Here is a 22978-nt window from a genome sequence, read left to right as displayed (position 1 = left end):
AAACACTGCCAACATAAACCCATTACCAACATTTAATCCTTGTAACAACTCCGTGAGGGAGGAGCAATGATCACTCCCATTTTCCAGATGAGGAAGCCGAGGCACAGAGAAGTGTGGTGACTTGCCCACGGTCACACAGCAGAGCTGGGATTCAAACCCAGGCAGCCTGATTCCAGATGTGTTTGCCTTCCTTATTATGTGTTTGTTTACTTCACTCTTCAGCATCTGTCACCTCTACTACCCCCCACTCCAAGGGCAGGGATGTGTCTGGTTTGTTCCCTGCTGTAACCCTAGTACTCAGATCCAGGCCTGGCTTACATTAGGTATTTAATGACTATTTCTTGGAAGGATGGAAGAAGGGAAACAGGAGGATTAGAGGATTGGAAGGAAGAATCTTTGGCCTTCAGAGCTGAGCCCAAGATTGTCTTGTCGGAAGCTTCTCAGCCTCCTGGGGGATTTGAGTCAGCCTGTCTGGAGAGGCCCCTGTTCTGCACATCCTCATCCTCCAGTAGAGCCTCTGTTTTCTGACCTCTCCCAAGAAGAGGTGCCAAACCTCACTCCCGGCTCCCCGGGTCCATGCTGAGCACACTTCCTCCAGTGACGGGAGCCCTGGAGGGGAACAGTTAAGGCGGGGACATGAAGTCTCCGGAACTAGGTGGCCTGCATGGGAACAGGCTGTTGAGTGGCCACCAAGGGGTCTGGGCTACCCTGGACCAGATGTGCTCAGGGAATGAGCAGAGGAGAGAGCTGGGAAGGGGCTTGTGCCCTGCCAAATTCTCCTGGGACTCGAAACAGTGGACTTCACTCAGGGGAGCAGTAGAAACACGTTTCAGTCTCACCTTGTGAAAGAAATGCCCTTTCTCTATAATATCAACGTAGCGGCTGTGATGGTGGCAAGCGCTTCACCAGCCTTGTTTCACTGAATCCTCACAACTCCTTGAGACAGATGCTATAGATGAGGCTCCTGAGGCTCAGAGAGGTGAAGTAACCAATATGAGGTCACACAGCCACGAAGTGCTGCAGCTAGAACTGAAACGTAGTTCCAAGTGACATGTAACATGATTCCATGGAAAACCAACGGCGGAGAAGCTGGAAGCCCAGCCTGGAGCTCCTGATTCTACCCACGTGCTCACTTGCTCACTTCACTGAATCTGAATCTCAGTTTTCTCATCTGTGAAATGAGAATAAAGGGAAATTGGTGTTGTCTGTGACCTGACGAAGGGCTGGCTGTTTTTCTAGGTATGCCACGGAGGTTCTTTTCCTTCACCATCACAGTATGTTGGGTGGCTCACATGCCCCCGAAGTGGAAATGGAGTCTTGGAGGTGTGGAGAGCAGGTCCAGGTCACCCAGCCAGGGCCACCTCCTTGCTAGGTGTTCATGCCCTCTGCTGAGGCTGGACAATAGCCTGGTTTCAATTCAGGGCCTGGAATAAAGTGAAACATGCTTTGCAGGGCCTCTTGCAGAGGATGTGGGGATGCTGATGGGAGGCTGAGCTGAGGCTGGGAATGGCAGGAGCCATGGTTTCCTCATCCAGCCCGGGGCGGTGCAGGCCTGTGGGGGCGCTAAGAGGCATCTCTGTCCTGCGGCTTGGCCCTCCTCCCGCCTCTGCTTCTAGACACTATGCAGGCTCTGTTCATTTCTGGAAGGAAAGCCCTCTGCTTTGGGCAGGATCAGCCCACTGGACCCAGCCTTGCCCGCTCTCCATTGTGGGACAGGGGCTCACGGAACACTACAGGCTGCTGCTTCTGTACACATTTGCTGAGCTCCTGCTGTAAACCAGGCGCCCTGTCCACATCACTGTGTCATGACACGCTCATGCTAACCCCAGGAAGGAGGTACTAATAGCCCATCCTACAGATGGGGCTCACAGAGGAAAAGCCATTTGCCCACCGTCACTGAGCTAGGAAGGGCTTTTGAACCTAGTCTGGCTGATTCCCAAGAGTGGGCTCTTAGCTGCTGTGCAGCTTGGAATGGGGGATGCATCAGATAACCTTGTTGTAGCCAGCCAGGACCCCGGTCTTGTTCTTGGAGTGGTGACTCAGGTGGAGTGTAAATCAACCTTGAACCTCTGGCCCAGAGATCTTAGAGCTGTCAGGGGTCCCAAAAGCTTTCTTTATCCAGGCCCTCCCGCTGACCTGATTTCCTGAAAGGAAGGTTTTATTATTGCCATTTTGTAGGTGACTCTGGTCCAGCTCAGAGTGGCAAAGCAACTTGCCCAGGATCACACAGCATGGAGCAGTCATGCTGTTTTTATATTGGTCCCATGGCTGGAAATAGACACTTGGCTCATTCAGTTATGGTGTCTTTTGAAAGCTGAGAGGAAGCTTTGAGATCATCAACTCTGAACCCCTCATTCCATAGATGGGGAAATTGAGGCCCTAAAGAGTCAGGGATATATTTAAGGACATTTGCTAAGTAGAGCCTGTTCATTATAAAAGAAAGAACACAAGATTGATTCTTCATCTGGGTTCAAATCCCACCTCTGCCCTTCACCAGCCACATAACCTTGGTAAGACTCTTAACCTCCTTGGGGCTCAGTTTCTCAGCTCTAAAACGGACGTAATAAGGAGCACTGTCTCATGGGGTTTGGGTGAGATTATGCTCAAAAAGGGCTTCTCCATGTCCTGAAACACATAGTAGGTGTTCAATAAAATGTAGTTACTATGGTGGTTATTACTGATAATATTTAACACTGACACTCTAGGGTCTAATGCTCCTTCACAGGACGGCCCTCTGCCTCTAGCGTACCTGGCCGGGTCTCTGGTATGAGTCTGGGGGGCCTGGTGTGATGCTCTCCTCATCCATCTGCCAGAGCAACAGAGAAGGAAGGAGTGAGGCATGGGGCTTAAACACAAGGGCTCCAGAGATGAGTCTGGGTTCTCCACCTCTTTGCCCTTCTTCCCTCCAGGCAGATTGTGACCCTGTGGCTGGGGAAGTTCCTTGAGCTGCCACTTTTCAGGTATCTCAAGGTTCCAGAGAAGAGAAGCAAGGGCAGAGGGTGAGCTGTGGTGATCTGGTTGTAAGAGAACAGTGACTTTCAGGGGGCGCCTCTGGGGGCAGGCAGGGCCTCTGCCACCTCTCAGAGTCGAGGCTTCAAGCCCACACTCAGAGCAGCACACCCAGTGCATGCCATGGGCTGGTTCCCAGCATGGGCAGAAGTCACTCAGCCCAGCTGCCTTCTCGACCACATCCTGAGCAAACCATAAGCACCCCAGCACCAGCCGCCCTTTAGATACACTGTGGACAAAGCTTGGGGATTATGTGCATGAGTGGACCCAAGGCGGAATTCAGGGGATTAACTAAATAGGGTGCTGGGCCTCCCAGTCCAGTGGGATATGCGCAGGGGAGAACATTTGTTGACAGGCCAGCTCCAGGGGCTGGGGCAGTGTGTACGGGGAGAGGCACAAGCTGGGTGGCCGGGAAGATACTTAGGGTTTGTGCATGGGACCCATTACTGGGGGCTCCAGGGGCTTTCTGGCCTGGAAGGACAGATGTCCATCAAATGTTCTTGCTGGGGACCTTTTGTGGTTAGGAATGGCTGCTGGGGAGATGGTTACAAGGACAGCTAGGTGTCCAATAAGTTAATGAGGCTGAGTCTGCAACGAAGTGTTCTTGTGGAACTTGGAGCTGAGTTGGAGTTCAGTCTGGGGCTTGGGTCGAGCCTCAGCTCGGTCCGTGGGTAAGCAGGGTCTAGATTGCTCAGGCCGTAGTAAGACGTCGGTCTTGCTTCTAACAACAAGGAGGTGCTAAGGGGTTTTCAGCAAGGAGTGACACGATGTGGTTTGCTTCTTGAAAAGATTTGTCTATTAGGTGTAAAATTGTCTGTGCACTGGGTAGGTAGGTTTCTAACCAGCTGGGAGCCCCTGGTAGCTGCATAGGTAAGCCGAGGTGATGCGCAGATCTGTGAGTTGTTGGGAAGAACTTGTTGATAGATGTGGGGGGAGGGAGGGAGGGGGAGGTGTGGAGAGTCTGGTTTCTGAGTTAGGATGTCGGCAGGAAATGGAAGACCCACTCAAATGAGGTGACTGATGAGAACTCAGGGGAGGACTGACAAAAGGGTAGACAGTCCAAGGGATCCCCACCACGCTTCTCGTCCAGTAAAGGGGAGAACTCACTGTCCCTAGACTGAGGGGCTAGAGCAGGAAGTGGTTATGGCACATTTCCGACCTCCGACAGGGAGGGAGCTGGAGGCTTCGCACCCAACCACATGCTCCATGCCTGCAGTTACGGAACACACCAGAGGTCAGAGGGCAAAGAGCCCATGGAGATTTTCAAGCAGGTCAGCAGACAGAGATCCCCGGGGAGGAAGGAAACGCTTTTAAGGCTCAAGGAGTAGCGTTCTAATGGGAGGACGCCAGGCAGTGGTGTGACTATTTTGGGGGGTCTCCTTGCATCAGCTGCTCTTTCCAGCTTCCGAGCAGGCGGGCTGTCCGGGTCTAGGGGCATACGCTCCTTGTTTTTGCCCATTCTTATGAGGTCCTAAGCTCCACTGTAGCCCTTTCCAAGCCCTAAAGAAAATGGGGCAGCCAGTTAGGCAGCCCGTGCCTCTCTGCTCTGCTGCAGTGACTCAGTGTGAGCTCCCGCATGTGGGCGTGGGAGCAGGGAGGAAATTCTCTCCCGACATGGAGCTAATTCTGTCCTGGGGCTGGCAGCCAGGCCTGCGGCTGGAACATCTGCAGGCACTGTGTGGTTTCCAGGTTCCCGAGTCTCTCAGAGCCTGGGGAGACAGGGATTGTAACTCTGGAAGTGTCCTTGGAGCCATCCTTGGGAGATGAGTGGGCCCTGCTCTCTGCCCTGGAAGCTAGGAGATCTGGTGAATGGGACCAGCGCAGAAACTCTGGCAGCTGGCAAAGACATTGGTACCTACAGTCGTCCAGGCTGTGGGAGGCTGGTATGCTGCTCAGGGGAGACATTTTTGAGGGCAAGAGTGGTGGCTGGTAGGTCTCACTACATTCCAGCTGCTGGCTGAGGCTGTGATCTTGGGCTTTGGGGTCAAAAAGTCCTTAGATTGGGGTGTAAAGGTATCTGCTGCATCGAACTTTAAACTTCACGTTGTCCTCCATTCTGCTCAGCCTTGCGGAATGTCCCCCCGGACATCGGGTTTCTCAAGACTCTACCCCTGAAACGACGTAATTTACTGCACTCTCTTGCAACTGATATCCCCCCTGTTTATGGTCATGCCTATTTGTAATAGATAGCCCCTACTCTTGTGACTATGCATCCCGTGACGCCCTTCCCCTCCCTAAAGCAGATTACACCTTTAACTGACCACTTGCCCCAACCTGTAAAACCAGCTTCTATGTCACCACTACTGTTGCTGACTCTCTTTTCAAACTCAGCCCACATGCACCCGGGTGAATAAACAGCCATGTTGCTAAAAAAAAAAAAAAATTCCTCAGCTGATGCTTAAAGGCTGTGTGAATCTGGACTAGTCACTTCACCTCTCTGAGTCTGTGTTTGCAAATCTATGCAATAGTCTATGCGGACCATGCTGAGGCATACGTTATAGAAGTGCGAGGCACAGTTCTAGGCTCTGGGGATACACCATAAACAAGAGAGACCAAGCCCCTCTTCTCTATGATGCGGAGACGGTCATGCACTCTCTGGGCCTTAGTTTTCCCGGCTACAAGAGAAGATGTCCTCCGGGGGCCCTCCCAGCTCCTTTTGGAGGTTGACAGAGCTGGAGGAGAGGTGTCTGGGCCATCTGGCTGGACTGTCAGGGTGGGTCATGTGGGGAGAAGGGGACAGGAGCCAGGCCAAACATAGTCATTTGCAGAATGAGGAAAGTTTCCAGTTTCCCTGATGGACTCTTACGCCCACAGGCCCTGATAAGGCCCCTGCATTTGGCCTGCAGCCTGCTTTCAGGGAGAGGTTAGTGGTAGGCTGCGATGAAAGAGACAGCAGATTGGCAGAGCAGCTGCTGGCAGCTTGGGCTGGCTAGGCGCGCAGGTGAGTAATGTCGCAGGTGAGGGGCTGCTGGCCGAGCTTGTCAGAGGGGGAGGGCTCACCGATGACGGACATGCATGGAGGCAACAGGGGAGGAGAAAGAGGAGGAGGCACAGATCGAGAAGACAGAGAGACTGTAGAGAGGTGGAGAGATGTCGAGGGCCAGGAGCAAAGAGAGGCAAACACAGAGATGGGGAGAGAGAGGCAGAAAGAACAAGTCAGATACGAGCCAGAGTGTAGAACAACAGGACAGAGGTGGGAGCAGGGAAAGAGCAAAGGATAGACAGACCAGGGCAGAAAAAGAGCCAGTGCTTTGCAGACATAGGGAACCCACTGGGCAGAGGGGTTTCATCAAGGAATCAGAAGGCAAATATCTGCCGCCCAGATGGCCCCTGACCCTGCTGTACACTGAGCCCACAGGACACAGACCAGCCGGGGGACAGCCAGAGATGGCGGGGCCCTGGATCCATATAGACCTGGGTTCAAATCCCAGTCCTGGATTGGCAAGAGCTCTCACTGCCCTTAGGTTGAGGGGCAAGAGGTAGCAGTGGTTCCTGGCACCTGGAGTGTAGCTGTGGCCAGTTCCACCCGTGGAGACCCTACAGGGAAGGAGCTGGAGGGTAAACACCCAGACCTTACTCTCCTCCAGCCCCGCAGTCCCTGCTTGAGACTATCATCATCAGTCAACCAGGCAGCTGTGAGGGGTGACTCAGGCAAGCTACTTGCTCCCCTGCCTGGGCTTTGGACATCCCCACAGCCTGTGGGGGCAAAGTGGGACTGATGCCAATGACCTTGCAGGGTTAGGGGGAGACTCAGGACAGGTGTGCTCTTACCCATGGTGCGCTGCATCCCAGCATCCACACCAGTGCCAGGGCGCAGAAGGCTCTGCATATCCTTGAAGGATGGATGAATGAATGACCCCCACCTCCAAAGGGCTTCTGCTGCAACTGAGATTGGAAGCATTTCCCGTTCAGGCTATTAACCAGAGGCAGAGGGACCTGGGGGAGAAAATCACAGGGGACCCGGAGCCTTGCCTTGCTGTCTGTAAAATGTATACCCCAAATCTTGCCAGATTGATCTTCTGGGGGCCCTTGGGAGGTTCCACTGGGGCAGAGGCCAGAGTTTTCTGGAATGTTCCAAGGAGGCGAGGCAGTGGACAAAGAGAGTGAGCTTGTCAGTTCAGCAGGCTTTGGGCCTGAAGTCTGTTTTTGAACGTTCCTCCAGAATGGCTAATTGGGCCTACCTGCTTATCTGAGCTCTCTGTGTGACCTTGGGCATGTTACTTACCCTCTCTGTGCCTCTTTTCTCATTGGTAACAGTGCTTAGAACAGTGACTAGAATGTAGTGAGGACTGTATGTGTATTTGTTTAATAAAACTTAAGCCAATAATGGCATTCAAGGCTTTTGTTCTGCATGGCAAGAGGAGCCAGATGTGACCTTGAGGCCCTATTCCTTTCCCAGCAAGTGTCCTGTAGTGGGGCTGTGGGCAGGATGCGGCCATGTGTCTGGTGACTGGGGCTGGGCTCGAGTAGGAAGGTCTGGGGCCCAGGTCTCTGCACAGCTGCTCCTGGCTGGGCTGACGCTGTTACTTCCGTTGGCTGGTCCAAGTTCATTCCCGCCTAATGGGGAAGAATGTTAGGTGGGGCTCTGAGGGCGCATGTTTGGGTCCCTGCCTGCCCGCTGTGGCTTGGTTGGGGATTCAGTAGCCAAGACTCTGAGCTAGGCACCATCCAAGCATGAGCCTCAGGCAGGAACTGGAGTGTTTGTGTGTTTTGGGCTTTTCTGAACCTCAGGAGAGGAGAGAAGGTTGACATAATTATACCCCTCCATTCCCTGCTTCTCCGTTCCTCGGCTTCTCCATCAGGGGCCCCTGGAAGCCCCTGCACTTGTATTTTCTTTCTTCACTGTGCTCATTTCCCTGTAGCCCTATTTCCTAGTCCCATTATCCCTCCCACCCACCCTCCCATGGAGCCATTCTAATGTGTTCAACGTGCGTCTTGCTGTTTGGCTGGATTCTTGCAAAATGTGTGTTGCTGCTTTGCAGACATGTTCTCAATGTACCGCAGCACTATTAGGGTCCCATAGCCAGCACCTGCGGCTCTTTGTTGGAGAACTGACCTTGGAGGCTGGGAGACACTGGGACTCAAGGGCGGAAGCATGCAGATACTCGGCCTCCTGGAATGTGACCTGCACTGTTCCCAGGATCCTCGGTGAGTGTGAGCCAAGGCCACCCTCTGTAGGACTCTGTGGGATGCTGCACCCCTTCCTGGCTTCCTCCCACTTCCCCACTTCCTCACCAGTTTTTCCTGAAATTAATAAATTACTTTGCTGGGATCCTCAGTGGAGAGTTTGCTTTTGGAGAAAGAAGACATATCCAAAAACAATGGACATGGACACCCCAGCTGTGCGTTGCCTTGCAGGGAGGTGAGGCACTGCCTGGATATTCACTCAGGAGCCATCACAGGGGGTTTACAGGTACCTGCAGCATGGCATGAGATGCCTGTGCTCCCACCAGGCCAACTAGGGGAGCGTCCAGCTTTCTAATTCTTGCCATAGTCTAGTAGGTGTAGGATGTCATCTGGTTGTGGTTTTCATGTGCATATCTTTATTCTTCAGTTTGTCATACGCCTGGATTTGGGGGTTTCCCTCCTGTCAGTTGCCTGTTCCTATCATTTTCCCATTGTCCTGTTGGGGCTGCTGTTTTTTGGATTTGCAGGAAGGGGTTCCTTGAATATGCTAGATGGCAATGCTTTTTGGGTTTGGAGATTGTAAATATCTTCCTCCATGGGAAGTAGGAAGTGTGTGTGTGTGCATTTGAATGTGTGTGCTTGTGTGAGCACACACGCCTGTGTGTGTATGTGTGTGTAGCTCATTAAAAGGGTGGGATCTGGGCCCCCACATAGGCTAAGCTTCAGGGCAGAGGGGTGGAGGTCAGATTCAGAAACACAAGATGAGCATTTAAGTGGAGCCACAAATAGCAACACTAACAACAACAACAACATGGGCATTAAACTTTATATGTTTCCAAAGCCTCAGTCTCCTCGTCTGTAAAATGAAGAAGGATACCACCCCCTTTGCAAGGTTGTTTGGGGACAATCTGTGACAGCATTTCCAATGGGCTTGGCTCCTGCCACATAGTAAGTGCTTAATAAATTATGGTGCCAGCAATAGTAAAGCATGTGCTTATTATGTGCCTACTGTGTGCCAGGCACTGAGCTGGGGGCTAGCAGAGGAGAGCACATGTTACACAGTAGGGCATTTGTGTGTGGGTGGTCTGAGTGGCATTGTTAGGGAAGACATGGTCTACAGCAGAGGGAGAGGCCCGGGGAACCGGACAGAGTGAGAGTCAGAACCAGATGCTGGTAGCAAACTTGGGTGGACGCTGATTGTGGTCACAGCCACCGCTGACAACAGCAAAAGCAACATTGGCTGTCTGCTCTGCAGTGATGCAACGTGCCTCACAGTGCTTATTCCACCTCTCTGAGCCTCTGTGTCCCTCCCCATCTAAAAATGCATATAATTGTGTCCCAACCCTGTAGGGTGATCATGAGGATTGGGTGAGATGGGATAAACTCCTTGGCTCATTGTCCAGAACAAAGGAAGTACTTTATTAATTATTAATGGTGAACTTTCTTATGCCAGGCAGTGCTGCAAATGCTTAACCAATGTCCCTTATTCAGTTCTCACAACAGCCCTAGGAGGTGGGCCCTTGGATTATCACCATTGTACCAGTATTGAAATTGAGGCTTTACAGAGGGTGCAAGTAAGTAATGTATTCAAGGTTGCACAGCTCACAGGTCATGGGAGAGTCCAGCCCTGTTGGATGGAAGCCACATCCTGGGCCCTGAATCCCTTTGTTGTGTATTTTGGTGTTCTATGGCATCAACAATGTCACTGTTATTATTTCTAATTTCCAGACAGATCCAGTGAGATAGGAAAAAAAATTCATTCATTCGTTCATTCATTTATTCATTCATTCATCAGACAATATTCTGGGTAAGGCACTAGGGTTCCATAAGATATTACCATTGAGGAAGTTAGGTGATACGTACATGGAACGTCTCTGTACTACCTTTGCAATTTCTTGTGAGTCTGTAATTATTTCGAAACAGAGTTGTAAAGGGGGTAGAGCAGAAGTGACCCCTATGGGATTTCCAAACACTGACTCCAAGGTTAGGTTATAAAAGGCCATGTTCGCTGGCACACTTGCTCCTGGAGGCCAGGGCTGCCAGGCAACAAGCCCGCTCCCCATGAAGCTGCCATGCTGTGAGTAAGTTCAACCCACATGGTGCCCTGGTCCATAGTGTCAGAAAAGCAAAATGAAACTGAACAAAGCCCAATGTCCAGAGGACCTGTCTGGTGCCTGGATTTTGCTCCAGTCTGAGGAAATGGAACTGAATAAGACCTAGTTCTTGTCCTCAGATAACTTGTTGTCTGATCAGATGAATAAGCCGGCAATAATCACATAAATGCCATGTGCCCCACAGGGGTGAGCAGGACCCTGTGGGAGCCAGAACGGGGGGTGTATTTGTTTTCTAGTGCTGCTGTAACACATTGTCACAAACTGAGTGTCTTAAAACAGTAGGAATTTATTCTCTCATGGTTCTGGAGGGCAGAACTCTGAAATCAAGGGCCGTGCTCCCTCTGAAGCCTGCAGGGGAGGATCTCTCCTTGCCTCTTCCAGCTCCTGGTGGCTCCAGATGTTCTCTGGCTTGGGACAGCATCCCTCCTGTCTCTGCCTCCATCCCCACATGGCCTTCTGTTCCATGTCCACGTGAAATCTCCTCCCTACTTCTTCTCTTATATGGTGACTGTCATTGGGTTTGGGGCCCGCTCTCATCCCGGATGACCTCATCTTGAGATCCTTACCTTACACTCAGCTGCAAAGACCCTCTTCCCAAACAAGTCACCCTTGCAGGTTCTAGTAGAAGCACCATTTTGGGGGCAGAGGGGATGCAGAGGGCATCCTTCCACTCACCACAGGAGGGAGAGGGGATGCTTCCTGGAGAGGATGCCTGAACCTGGTTTTAGGTTGCTAGGGATGAGGCTGAGCTTAGAGAAGGAATTTAAAAGGCAGTAGAAACTCCTATACTGAAAAAAAAAACATAATTTTGATTTTTAGAGACTGCCACCTAGCAAATGCGTTGGTCAGGAAAAGTTTCGGTTGTTCCAGTTCATGCTTCTCCCACAAAGCACAGCTCTCAGACCTCTGGGGCCTGACCTTCTGGGTCTTTCCCTGACATTCTTGCCAAGTCTGGGAGGAGCTGGGAGAAGCACCTGGTACAGGCATATGCAGTGCGTCCCAGAGCCAACAGTGTTCTCGAGACCATCTGCTGCCCAGTCCTGACTCCAAAAACAAATCCCTGTCACCTTAGCTCGTCCTGGTCCCACACAGCAGGCGGGTGGTTATTGTTATCATCCCCATTTTGCAGATTGCACAGCTGAGGCCCTGAGAAAAGAAGCAACTTGCTCAGGTGACACAGCAGGTCTCCTTCCTCCCACATGTGGGCCCTGTGCTGCCACCTCCTCCCTGGCATTCCCTTCTGGAGTCCTCCTGGGGCCGTCCCAAGGGAATGGACCAGCATGACTGGCTTGGGGAGTTCTGGCTGAGGAGGCTCAGGGTGGGGTGACTTATGCCCTGGAGCCAAATCCAGCATGCGTGCAGGGTCTCAGCCAGAATCTAGGGGCTGAGACTGGAGAATGGGCTCCCCCTGGGTTCTCACCCTCAGCAGAGGGAGGAAAGGGAAGCAGATGTGCCAGCCCGGCCTGCCTGCCTGGGCTGTGATGAATGATGTAGTCTCTGGGGAGTAACCCCTGTGTGTGCCCCAGACCCCAGCTAGATTGTCCTGAAAACTGGGAGGGTGAGTTCCCTGCGGGACTAGGAAAAGTGCAGCAACAAGGAGGGTGTCTCTGTAGGGTGGAGCTGGAGAGTCTGGTGCATCAGAAAAGGGGTGAACAGACGCCGATAAATGCGTTCTGCTTTCCAGAAAGCACTGTGGTGAGGAGCAAGACTCATAGAGCGAACCCAGATGTGGATCTGTCACTGGCCGAACTCTGTGACACTAGCATCACTTCTTCACCTTTACAATGGGAGTGAAAGCAGTACCACTCCTGGAGGTTGTTGGAGATCCATGAACTGATACAATGAAAGTGAATGTTACAGTGTTTGGGTTCTGATGTGTATCCAATCAATTACTTATTACAAGGAAGTAAAACCAATATAAAGTATAATTAGATGTAGTCATAAGGACCAACCAAAACCAATGCAGAAACCTGCAGACCAAAGGTTTTTATGCCTTTGACCAACAAACATGATTCTGAGCTTCCTTGTGGCCACATCAAAAAGGGAAATGTGATCAGTTATAGAACATGGATGATCAAGAACAAGAAAGCAACCCAGTTCCTCAAGAGGAGCAACATTGTTCCTTACCCTGAATCCTCCAGAGTATTTCTCGCTGAACAGAGAGCTTCATAAAGGATACTCCAAGGGAGGCAGTGGGCAGCATCATTGACTAGGAATTACACAGCATTGCGGGTGTGAGTTTCATGTGGTAACTCACTGTAGAGGCCTTGAGGCGGGAGATGAAGGGAAGTCTGTGAAGGTGGCTTAGGGAAGGTAGCTCTGTGGCAGGACCAGGAATGTGACAAAGGTCTGGGCTATCACGACTGAAGATTGAGGATTACAGAGCTCAGAGTGGTTGGGATCCAGAGCTGATAATCCCTCAGGGAAACAGGAGGAGCCCAAGAGCCTTTTCACTTGAGATCCTTGGAAGTTAGATTCTGGAGTCAGAGCTCCCTGCTGTGTGGCCTCAGGCAAGTGTATTGACCTCTCTGAACCTCAGTTTTCTCATCTGCAAATAGGATTTATGATTATTATTATTTGAGATGAAGTTTCACTCTTGTTGCCCAGGCTGGAGTGCAATGGTGCGATCTTGGCTCACTGCAGCCTCCGCCTGCTGGATTCAAGCCATTCTTCTGCCTCAACCTCCCGAGTAGCTGGGATTACAGGTGCTCGCCACCACACCTGGATAATTTTGTATTTTTAGTAGAGATGGAGTTTCTCCATGTTGGTCAGGCTGGTCTCAAACTCCCTACCTCAGGTGATCTGCTCGCCTCAGCCTCCCAAAGTGCTGGGATTACGGGCATGAGCTACCACTCCCAGCCAGGAATTATTTTTACAAGGCTATTATGGAGTTTTGCAAAGCACATAAAGAGAGAGCTCAAACAAATGTTAACTCTGTGTATGCACATATTATGTACAGTGGACCCTTGAACAAGTCAGGGGTTAGGGATGCCAGCTCCCTCTACAGTCAACAATCCACATATAACTTTTGACCCCTCAAAACTTAACTACTAATAGCCTCCAGTTGACCAGAGCCTTGTTAATAACACACATAGCGGATTGACACATATTTTTTATGTGTATTATATACTGTACTCATACAGTCAAGTAAGTTAGTGAAAAAGAAAATGTTATTAAGAAAACCATAGGAAGAGAGAATATATTTCCTACTTATTAAGTGGAAGTGGGTCACTATGAAGGTCTTCACCCTCACTGTCGTCACGTTAAGTAGGCTGAGGAACAGGAAGAGGAGGGATTGGTTTTGCTGTCTCAAGTGTGGCTGAAGCAGAAGAAAATTCCTAGCTAAGTGGACCCACGCAGTTCAAACCTGCGTTATTCCAGGGTCAGCTGTATACATAGTGACACATACTTTTTTCATAAGCTTCCTGGTTGTGGGGGATTGAAGGAATTTGGGTAAATAGAATTTTACAGCTCTTTACAATTCACAATTGGCAAAGGCTTCATTGTCATTTCACATGATTCTCCCAGCAATACGAGGGCAGTGTTTTTACCTCTACTTGAGAGATGAGGACATTGGAGCTTAGAGAAGCAAAATCCTTACCTGTGTCTCTCTCTCTCTCTCTCTCTTTTTTGGAGACAGAGTCTCACTCTGTCACCCAGGCTGGAATGCAATGGCACGATCTTGGCTACCTGTAACCTCTGCTCCTGGGTTCAAGCAATTCTCCTGCCTTAGCCTCCTGAGTAGCTGAGATTACAGGTGCCTGCCACTACACCTGGCTAATTTTTGTATTTTTAGTAGAGATGGAGTTTCACCGTGTTGCCCAGGCTGGTCTCGAATTCCTGGCCTCAAGTGATCCACCTGCCTCAGCCTCCCATAGTGCTGGGATTACAGGCATGAGCCACCGCGCCTGGCCTGTGTCCCTCTCTGACCTGCCCTTGATCCCACAACTGGAGAGACAAGTGGGCAGGAACGCATTGGTCCTCTGGCCTTCCTAGGCTCCTCCCACCTTCCCAGGCAAAGACCATTTTAGAAGGGAGTTAAGAGTGGAAACCTGAGAAATAATAACGACAATAACAACAATTTAGTGCTTACCCCACAAGGGGACCTGTTCCAAGCACTTAATCCTCACGACCCTCTTCTTATGAAGTAGGAGCTGTTATTATCAAGCCCATTTTACAGATAAGACAATTGAGTTGCAGAGAAGGTCACTGACCTGCCCAAGGTCACAGAGGAGTTCTCGCAGACCCAGGATGTGGATGCAGGCAGTCTGGCTGGGCCCCAGAATCTGCTGTTCTGCTTGGTTTGGGAGCAGAAATGTGCTCAGGACAGGAAGCATGTGAGTTAGGACAGAGCAGAGGCTCAAAACAAACCTGTGACTTGTGCCTCCCTTACACTTCTAGGGAGAGCTAGGGGACTTGGCCAGGGTGGGGCGGGGGTGGGGGAAGAGGTGCACCAACAGGGGACACAAATCCACTCGATTCCTAGAAGGATGAGGAGTCAGGTGTGGATGGACAGACCAGAGGATGTCAGTGCCATTCTGTGCCAGCCCAGCCTGGCCCCATCTGTAAGATGAAAAAACATGGCCTCTGACCCGAAGCTGCTCCCAGCCCAGCCAGAGAGCCCAGCCTGATGTAATCTGCTGCGGGCTGCATCTCTGCAAATGCTGTGCAGAACGCTCAGTCCTGAGTCCCAGATCCTCCTCGACCTCCTCTCGGGATTCACGCACCAAGCCCACTGTCAATGAGGGAGGGGAAGGTCAGAGACGGGGAGATGCCTGGTATGCCCTTCCTCCTTTCTCTGCCTTCCACCTTCTTAACTCATACTTGTCCTTAAAACTCAGCTTAGATGCCAGTGGCTCCAGGAAGCTTCAGACCCCCAGGCTGGGTAACAGCCCCTCCTCTGGGCTTCTGGGGGCATTCTAGTCTTGCCCCAGACTCAACATTGTCTCTTTGTCTTGTACCTGTGAGCTCCTTTTGGAAAGGGACCCTAGGAGAGCCATGTCCCCATCCCTGATGCCTGCACAGTCTGGCACATGCATGCTTGGGTCCTGATCTCTCTGAGCCCAGCTACAGCCCCTCATGGGGTTAAAGTGAGACCATCTGGACTGAGGGCTCAGCATGGCCCCTGGTATAAAGAACTCAGTGTGCATTCCCCACTACTGCCACGCACACCAGTCAGATTTCCTCCAGTCATGGGAAGCCAGCTCCAGTGTCCCAATCTTCTCTCTGCATTCCAGTGCCACAAGAAACCCTTGGGGACCCCTTGGTGGACACTTCTGAAATATTCTCTCAGCGTACAGAGTGGAGTGACACCCAAGCTTTGATTCTGAGCCCTTTGAGTGCAGAGCCCTCAATGGAATTTTCCAAGTGGCTTTTATTTAATAAAAGCAAAAGATGACTTTTATGTAATAAAATATAACTTTAAGCCCATAGGATCAGTAATGAATGTATGTGCAGGAAGGTTGGAGTTATTTATAATGAAGCATTGATTGGCAGTCTCGCCAAGTGGAAACATCTGGTTTGGAGCCCATTTGACAAGATGGGGAGATCTTGAACAGCATAAAAAAGTGCATAGACTCTGGAGTGTCAGAACCCTGGCTTTAAATCCTGCTCATCAGCTGTGCACCTCTAGGTAATAATGCAATCATTAGTATTTATTGAGGGCTTACTATGTGCCAATACCAAGCTAAATGCTCCACATTCCTGATGCCTCTAGTTTTTATATCTACTCTATGAAGTGAGTATTCCCATTTTATTGATGAGAAAACTGAGATTCAGAGAAAAGAAATCACATGCCCAAAGCCATGCAGCTCATAAGGGCCAGTGCTGGGTATGAACCCTGCATGTGATCACTGCCTCCAAGACCTTGCAAACTTGCAAACTCGCAAACTCCTCAGAATATGTTTGTTCTTCCATAGATTGGAAAAATACTCAACAAGATTGTTATGGGGCTTGTTCGAAGTGCCACTTAAGTTGTCCACACAGCAGAGGCTCAGTGGATATATGTGTGTCTGTCTTCACACCAGACTCCTGTGGCCTCAGAGCCTACGTCTCATTCATGGTTCCCACAGGGCCCAGAGAATGTCCAGCGAGAATGATGCCGTCTTCTCTGAGCCTCAGTCTCCCTATTTCTTAACACTAAAGTAATAAAACCTGCCTGGAAAAGTCTCCAGGAAGACTAAATAACAAGAAGGAATTAAAGTTCTTGGCACATAGCAGGTTCTCTGGGCAGGTCTTCTGTTTTCTCTGTGCCCACACTACCTGAAACAGTGTTTTTTGGGTCCTGACCTGGTAGTGGATTGAGCCATCCATGCTCCTCCTTTGTGTCTTCCTTCACTCATGCCCAACTCCAGCTGTCAGCTAAGGATGTGCTGGGGGAGACGAGTGGTTAGAATGAAGCCCTTGACGTGGGTAGAGTCAGTTGATCTAGGTTCTAGGGGCTCCATCCCTTCCTGGCTGCAAAACCTTGGCTGAGTATCAGCCTTTCTGAACTTCTGCTTCCTTCTCTGTACAATGGGAATAAGAACAACAGATCTTATTTCTGGCTGGATCCTCTCAACCTTCTGGTTCTTAGCCCTGAATGCAATTGCTGCTTTTTTTTTTTTCTTACCTGTAGGTGTTTCTAGCTGTGCACAGGGACTGATTGGCTGAGGACTCACATTGGAGAGCTCCAGACAACATAACAGTGAACGGTGAGGAAACCCTTGTAGTCTGAACTCCAAAGGGGACCAGTGACCACTGACAGGTGGGTACACAGGGGGATTACAGCAAGGCTGGCTGCTCGGTTTTAGAAGCGTGGTTGGAACCAAGTTCACAGCATCATGTACCTCTTCTTTATTGCACTTAGCATTATTGCAATGTTCCCATTATTTGAGGGACTTTTTGATGAACAATTGTCTCCCCCACTAGACTGTAGAGAAAGGGAGGGCCCCAAAGAGGCAGAAAACGTGGTTGTCAAAAGGATAGACTCTGAAGCTTGGATTCGAATCACAGGTCTGCCTTTTCCTAGCTGTAGGACTTCAGGCAAGTGACATAGAATCTCCATGCCTCAGTTTCCTATTTGTAAGATGAGGCTCATAACCTATCTACCTCACTGAATTGTTGGGGAGATTAAGATAGTATAGAATGCAGTGCCTGGCATGTAGGAGGTACCGGAAAGGCATTTGTCCAATAAATAAAACAGCAAAGAAGGAAGTGGTTAAATCACAAAACTGGACTTGCTGAGAGCCCTGGAGGACATTGTTGGTCTTTCTGGTATTGGTCAACCTCTAAAGCCAGCTCTAGGTTCCCCTAATGGTCCCTGTCTTCTCTTGCAGAGAATGGAGTATGAAGATTATAACACCTCCTTCAGTTACGATGATGAATATCCTGATTATATAGACACAATTTTTTTTTTGGAGGAGTCAGCCCCCTTGGGAGCCACGGTGACCAGGATCGCCATGGTGGTGGTCTACATCATTGTCTGCTTCCTCGGGATCCTGGGCAATGGTCTGGTGATCATCATTGCCACCTTCAAGATGAAGAAGACGGTGAACACGGTCTGGTTCCTCAACCTGGCGGTGGCAGATTTCCTGTTCAACATCTTCCTGCCGATCTATATCACCTATGTCGCCATGGACTACCACTGGGTCTTTGGGACGGCCATGTGCAAGATCAGCAACTTCCTTCTCATCCACAACATGTTCACCAGCGTCTTCCTGCTGACCATCATCAGTTTCGACCGCTGCGTCTCTGTGCTCCTCCCTGTGTGGTCGCAGAACCACCGCAGTGTTCGCCTGGCTTACGTGGCCTGCATCGTCATCTGGGTCCTGGCTTTCTTCTTGAGTTCCCCATCTCTTGTCTTCCGAGACACAGCCGACAATCATGGGAAAATAGCCTGCTTCAACAACTTCAGCATGTCCGCAGCTGGGTCTTCCTTGTGGCCTGCTCAACCCCAGGTGAACCCTGTGGGGTACAACTGGCACATGGTGGTGACCATCACCCGCTTCCTCTTCGGCTTCCTGGTCCCAGTCCTCATCATCACAGTTTGCTACCTCACCATTGTTTGCAAGCTGCGGCGCAACCGCCTGGCCAAGACCAAGAAGCCCTTCAAGATCATTGTGACCATCATCATTACCTTCTTCTTCTGTTGGTGCCCCTACCACACACTCAACCTCCTGGAGCTCCACCACATTTCCATCCCTACCTCCGTCTTCACCCTGGGTTTTCCTCTGGCCACTGCCTTCGCCATTGCCAACAGCTGTATAAACCCCATTTTATATGTTTTCATGGGTCAGGACTTCAAGAAGTTCAAGGTGGCCCTCTTTTCCCGCCTGGACAATGCTCTAAGTGAAGACACAGCCCACTCTTCCTACCTCAGCCATAGAAGCTTTACCAAGATGCCATCAATGAATGAGAGGACTTCAGTGAATGAGAGGGAGACCAGCATGCTATGAGCCTCACTGGGGAGCCCCTCAATGGACCCTCTCAACCCAGGGGCACTCAAGGATATGTCTTCTGAAGATCAAGGCAAGAACCTCTTTAGCATCCGCCAATTTCAACTGCATTTTTCATGGGAATGAACAGTGTTTTACACTGGGAATCCACGCCTGGAACCCTTTTCTCCAAGTGGACAGAATGCTCTATGTTCCACACGGCCAAGGCTGGTCTCCCATTTATGCTTCTTGGGAGACCAGCCTTGACTGACTCAAAGTAAACAAGGAAGAATTCTCAAAAGCACTGCCATTAACTGGGATTGGCATGAGGCGGTGGGATTAAGCTGCCTACTGTGTGTGCCCCAGAATGACACAGACACTCTCCACGGTCCCTTCCTGCTGTGAGCAGTGGGAGGTCAGAGAAAACCTAGTGTGATACAGAGCACACCTGGCCCTTTTCTACCTATTATGAGTGGCCTATTATCATTGGCCAGAAAACCCGACCTTTAAGTCACTCCTCTGCATTAAAGCATGTGGAAACGCATAGGTGATCTGGGAGAGGAAGGTGCCATATCAGCCCATGAACTCCATAGACCATGAATTTGGCTTTTGGATCCGCTAGGAAGACAGAGAACAGGTTCTGAGAGGTCATGTGGGCTCTTCGCAAGGGAAGGCAAGTGAGGGATGCAACGAGGACTTGAGATTTGGCAAAGGAATGAGAAAGAAGGAAAGAACCTTCAAAAGATGCAAGCATGAAGCAGCTCACCCTAGAACGTCACAGGCTGATGGAGCTTCAGGCTGGAGCTATCGCAGGGTGAGGGTGGTGCTAGGCCCTGCGCCCACCTTGCCCTTCTTACCTGGGCATGGGGTTGTGGCAGGAATCTTCACCAGTAGCCCTCACCTCATCACAGGGATTCTTTCTGCCTTTCCTAATCCACTCAGCTCTGGCTGGAGGGGCTTAGAATAAAACACTGGTGGTGAGGTTTCTCCTTCTTGTCAATTTTCTCAGTGCCTTTGGAGATGGGTCCAAAATACAGCTTTGGGAAGCAACTCTGGAGAGTCCACTTAGAAGAAGAGTATGTCCGAGGGTTCAGTCACTTGAAACAGAGTCTGAAACCGGACTCCTTGAACTGTGGTCCTGAGCTGCAGACACCAAATACCTCCTGGATACAGGTGCCTGGTATAGCTTTTCTCATCTAATACTGACACGTCCCTGTGACGCAGAGCGTCATTGCCCCATTTACAAATGACATAGCTGAGGCCCAGAGGGGCAAAGTTACTTGTCCAACGTCACACAGCTAATCAGTGGCAGAGTTAAGGTCTGAACCTGGCTCTGACTGGCTCCAGAAACTCCTTTCCTCTATTTGGCATTTCTCTGTGGAGATTATTCTAGTATATTGATAGCCTACATTTATTTAGCACTTTTTGTATTACGCACTTTACATATGTTTTCTCATTTAATCATTACAGCAACTCTGAGTTAGGTACTGTTATAGCTTCCCTTTTACGTAGGAGGAATCTGAGGCTCAGAGAAGTTAAGTAACTTGCCCAAAGATACCCTGCTAGTCTCTGCCAGAACTTGGATTTGAACCTCAGTCTGCCTGGCTTAAATGAGGCTGCAGAGTCAGGAAGGACCTAAAGAGGTTGGAGATTTTTACCATAAATATTGATTCTTCCGCAAAAGAATGTGAACATCTTAATGGCCTTTAAGAAGCTTTGCAAATAGTTTTCAAAAATGATGCAACATGGCAGAGAAAATGCACTTGGCTTCCAGCTTGCTCCACAGCCATTAACAACCCCCTTCCATGGCTCCCACCTCCTGCGTCTCCTGAGATCAAGGCAATGGGGAGGGAGGGCTGGCAGGAGGCAGTCCTTTGTGAGCCCAAGTCCCTTTGGCTCCTAAGTGTCCGCGTTCTGTTCTTTTCCAAGTCCCTTCATCCTTAAGCTGATTCTCCAACAAGATGCAACGAACAGATGCAATGTCTACCCCGTGCTGGGTGAGTTCCCGAGGCCACGGGCTGTTTGGAATCACACTTCATTAAGAGACAAACTGTTCCTTCCCTTGTTGTGCCTTAATGCTTATGACAAGGCAGCTCTGAATTGACCCCAAGCTGGAGCCTCTGAATGCTGTAAAGAGTTTGAACATAGACAGTTTGAGAGCAAAAAGGGAGCTTTAAATATTGCTCAGTGGCTCCCATCATCCTTCTTCCCATGTTTACTGAGGCACGAGATGGCATGGGATCTGTCCCAGGTCACAGCAGCAGACATCAGCGACTTGGACCTCCTGGCTCCTAGGATGCTGCTTTTCCTGGGCTTCTGGGAGTCCAGGCCAGACTAGGGGAGCCAGGAATTCATGTTGTCATCAGAAAAGCTGATCAACAGGAGCACAATTCAAACCCGCCGTTTTCCTCTTCAGAGTCTGGCCTCCCTCTTTTTGGATGCTCTGCCGGTCTTCCTGTTCTAACTTAGGTTCCTGTCAAGTACTTAAATGCAGCCAGAAGGTCCCATACAGTCTTGTCCCCACAGCTTCATGTGACCCTCTCCATGGGTCATGCATACATCATCTCTGCAGTGTGCAAAGTGTGCTCACCTGCATTGCTGCCCAGGCAACCAACACACTTAGTTCCCAGAGCCTTCTCTCTAGACCCAGGACTCAGCAATGGGAACGTATTTAACCCTGCCTCCTGGGTGGGGTGGGCGGGTTGAGGGATCATGAGGACCAGAAGTAGAGGGACAAGAAGAGAAGGTGGTGTTTGAAGATGGAGGAGGGGCAGGAGAGGGGACAGAAAGGTCCCGGAGCATGATGATGAAGGAAAAGGATCTGACATTCATGAAGCACCTATGATGGTTCAGACACAAACATCAAAAGCCTCAGATTGGCCCAGGCAAAAGAGGATCATCATAGCAAGGTGGCGTGGGGGCACAGAAAGTGAGTGTTCCAGAACAGAATTCACTAGCTCAGAGTTGCTCAGCTAATGAGGTATGGAGCTGGGCTTTGAATCAGGTCAGCTGCCTGAATGCCCAATTTCTTCGGCCCTTGGAAGGAGAGGGTCAGGGGAGGAAGAAGGAAGAGAGAAGAGGAGAGAAATGAAGTCAAAAGAGAAAGAGGAATTAGATTTCAGAAACATCTCCAGCTGTCTCTTGAGCCAGCAAGGACAGGGAGCAGGGAAGAGCAAGAACATGAAGGGCCTCAGGCACTAGGATGCCTTTGCCAGCCTTAGATAATTTCCAGGGCACATAGGGCCCTGCAAGTTCTCAGGCTCCCTCTCCAGAGAAGAGGCACAGAGATTCTGGCAGCAAGGTTTAGAAGGGGTGAGGAAACTGGGCACTGACCAAGGGAGGGGATTGGCTCAAATTCGACCCCAGAGTTAGCTCTAGTGGGATTGGGAGCCTGGGTGAGTGAGAGAAGACAGAATCCAATCATGAGAACAGCAAGGGACCTTCAAACTCATCTTGTCCAGATGTCTCCCATTTCGCAGATGAGGGCACTGAGGTTTCGAGAGCTTCCCTTTGAGGACTCTGCAAAATGAGGTGATGTTTGGTTTGGATGGAAATGGTCATCGGTGATTCCTCAACTCCTGCCCTGCATCCCTCTCTCGTTCCTCCCTGACATGTTATGCTCTTGTTGGGGCTGGGACGCCCAAGGACCATGGTTCTCAAATCCTGGGTTTGGAAAATTGCTGCTGGGGGTGCTATCTAGGACCAGAGAGGAATATATTATTTCTACTGTGAACTAATTCAGCAGGGGGTCTGCTTAATTCCTCCCTTTGAGGACAAAGTTTCTTTCGAATAAAGAGACTGAAGCAAGAGTGTGTGGCGCAGTTTTGGAGGTTCCTGCCATCACCTGCCCATTGCCTTCCCCACTGACTTCATGCAGTAGCAGCTGAGGCTCAGCGAGGTGACGTGGCCAGTGCAAAGTCACAGAGCTATGCTGTGGACAGCAGGAGAAGCCCCGAAGTCCCCAACCTGCCATTCTTAAACTGTTGAGCTCCAAGAAATTTGCATTTTGAAAAAAATTCTTTTTGCTTATTTTACTTTTCTAGCAATTGAGTTACTCACCCAAGATAATAAAGCAAACCACAGCAGATAAGGGACACAAAGCCATGCCTCCATATGGCCAGGTCTACACGCTTTGGCACTGTATCAGATGGCCCAAGGACAGATGCTTCTGTGACATGTTCATCCATTCATGTTTTCACCCGCCCATTCACCCTATCATCCACCCACCCATTCACCCCAACATCCACTCAAACATTAACTCACCCCAAGATCCACCCACCATCCACCCATCCATTCACCCTAACATCCACCCAC

General features: G+C 50.3%; 1 protein-coding gene across 4 annotated transcripts in view; it reads left to right on the top strand.

Annotated features, from left to right (window-relative positions):
• Window positions 1-22473, top strand: part of CMKLR1 (chemerin chemokine-like receptor 1) — a 52501-nt gene extending 30028 nt beyond the window's left edge. For 2 of the 4 annotated variants that reach the window (XM_032300351.1, XM_032300364.1), the window contains exons 2-3: window positions 16867-16942; window positions 17567-22473. In XM_032300351.1, the coding sequence (XP_032156242.1) occupies window positions 17570-18685 (1116 nt within the window). In that variant the 5' untranslated portion in view covers window positions 16867-16942; window positions 17567-17569 and the 3' untranslated portion in view covers window positions 18686-22473. Of the gene's footprint in view, window positions 1-5211; window positions 5951-16866; window positions 16943-17566 lie in introns of those variants that run through there. The other 2 variants (XM_032300360.1, XM_032300340.1) reach the window with 2 other exon arrangements.
• The last annotated feature ends 505 nt before the right edge of the window (window positions 22474-22978 follow it).

Source organism: Sapajus apella, unplaced genomic scaffold (genome assembly GCF_009761245.1).
Source record: "Sapajus apella isolate SASKATOON/1434 unplaced genomic scaffold, GSC_monkey_1.0 scaffold2, whole genome shotgun sequence".
Taxonomy (NCBI): Eukaryota; Metazoa; Chordata; class Mammalia; order Primates; family Cebidae; genus Sapajus; species Sapajus apella.
This window is presented reverse-complemented; position numbering and strand designations above follow the sequence as displayed.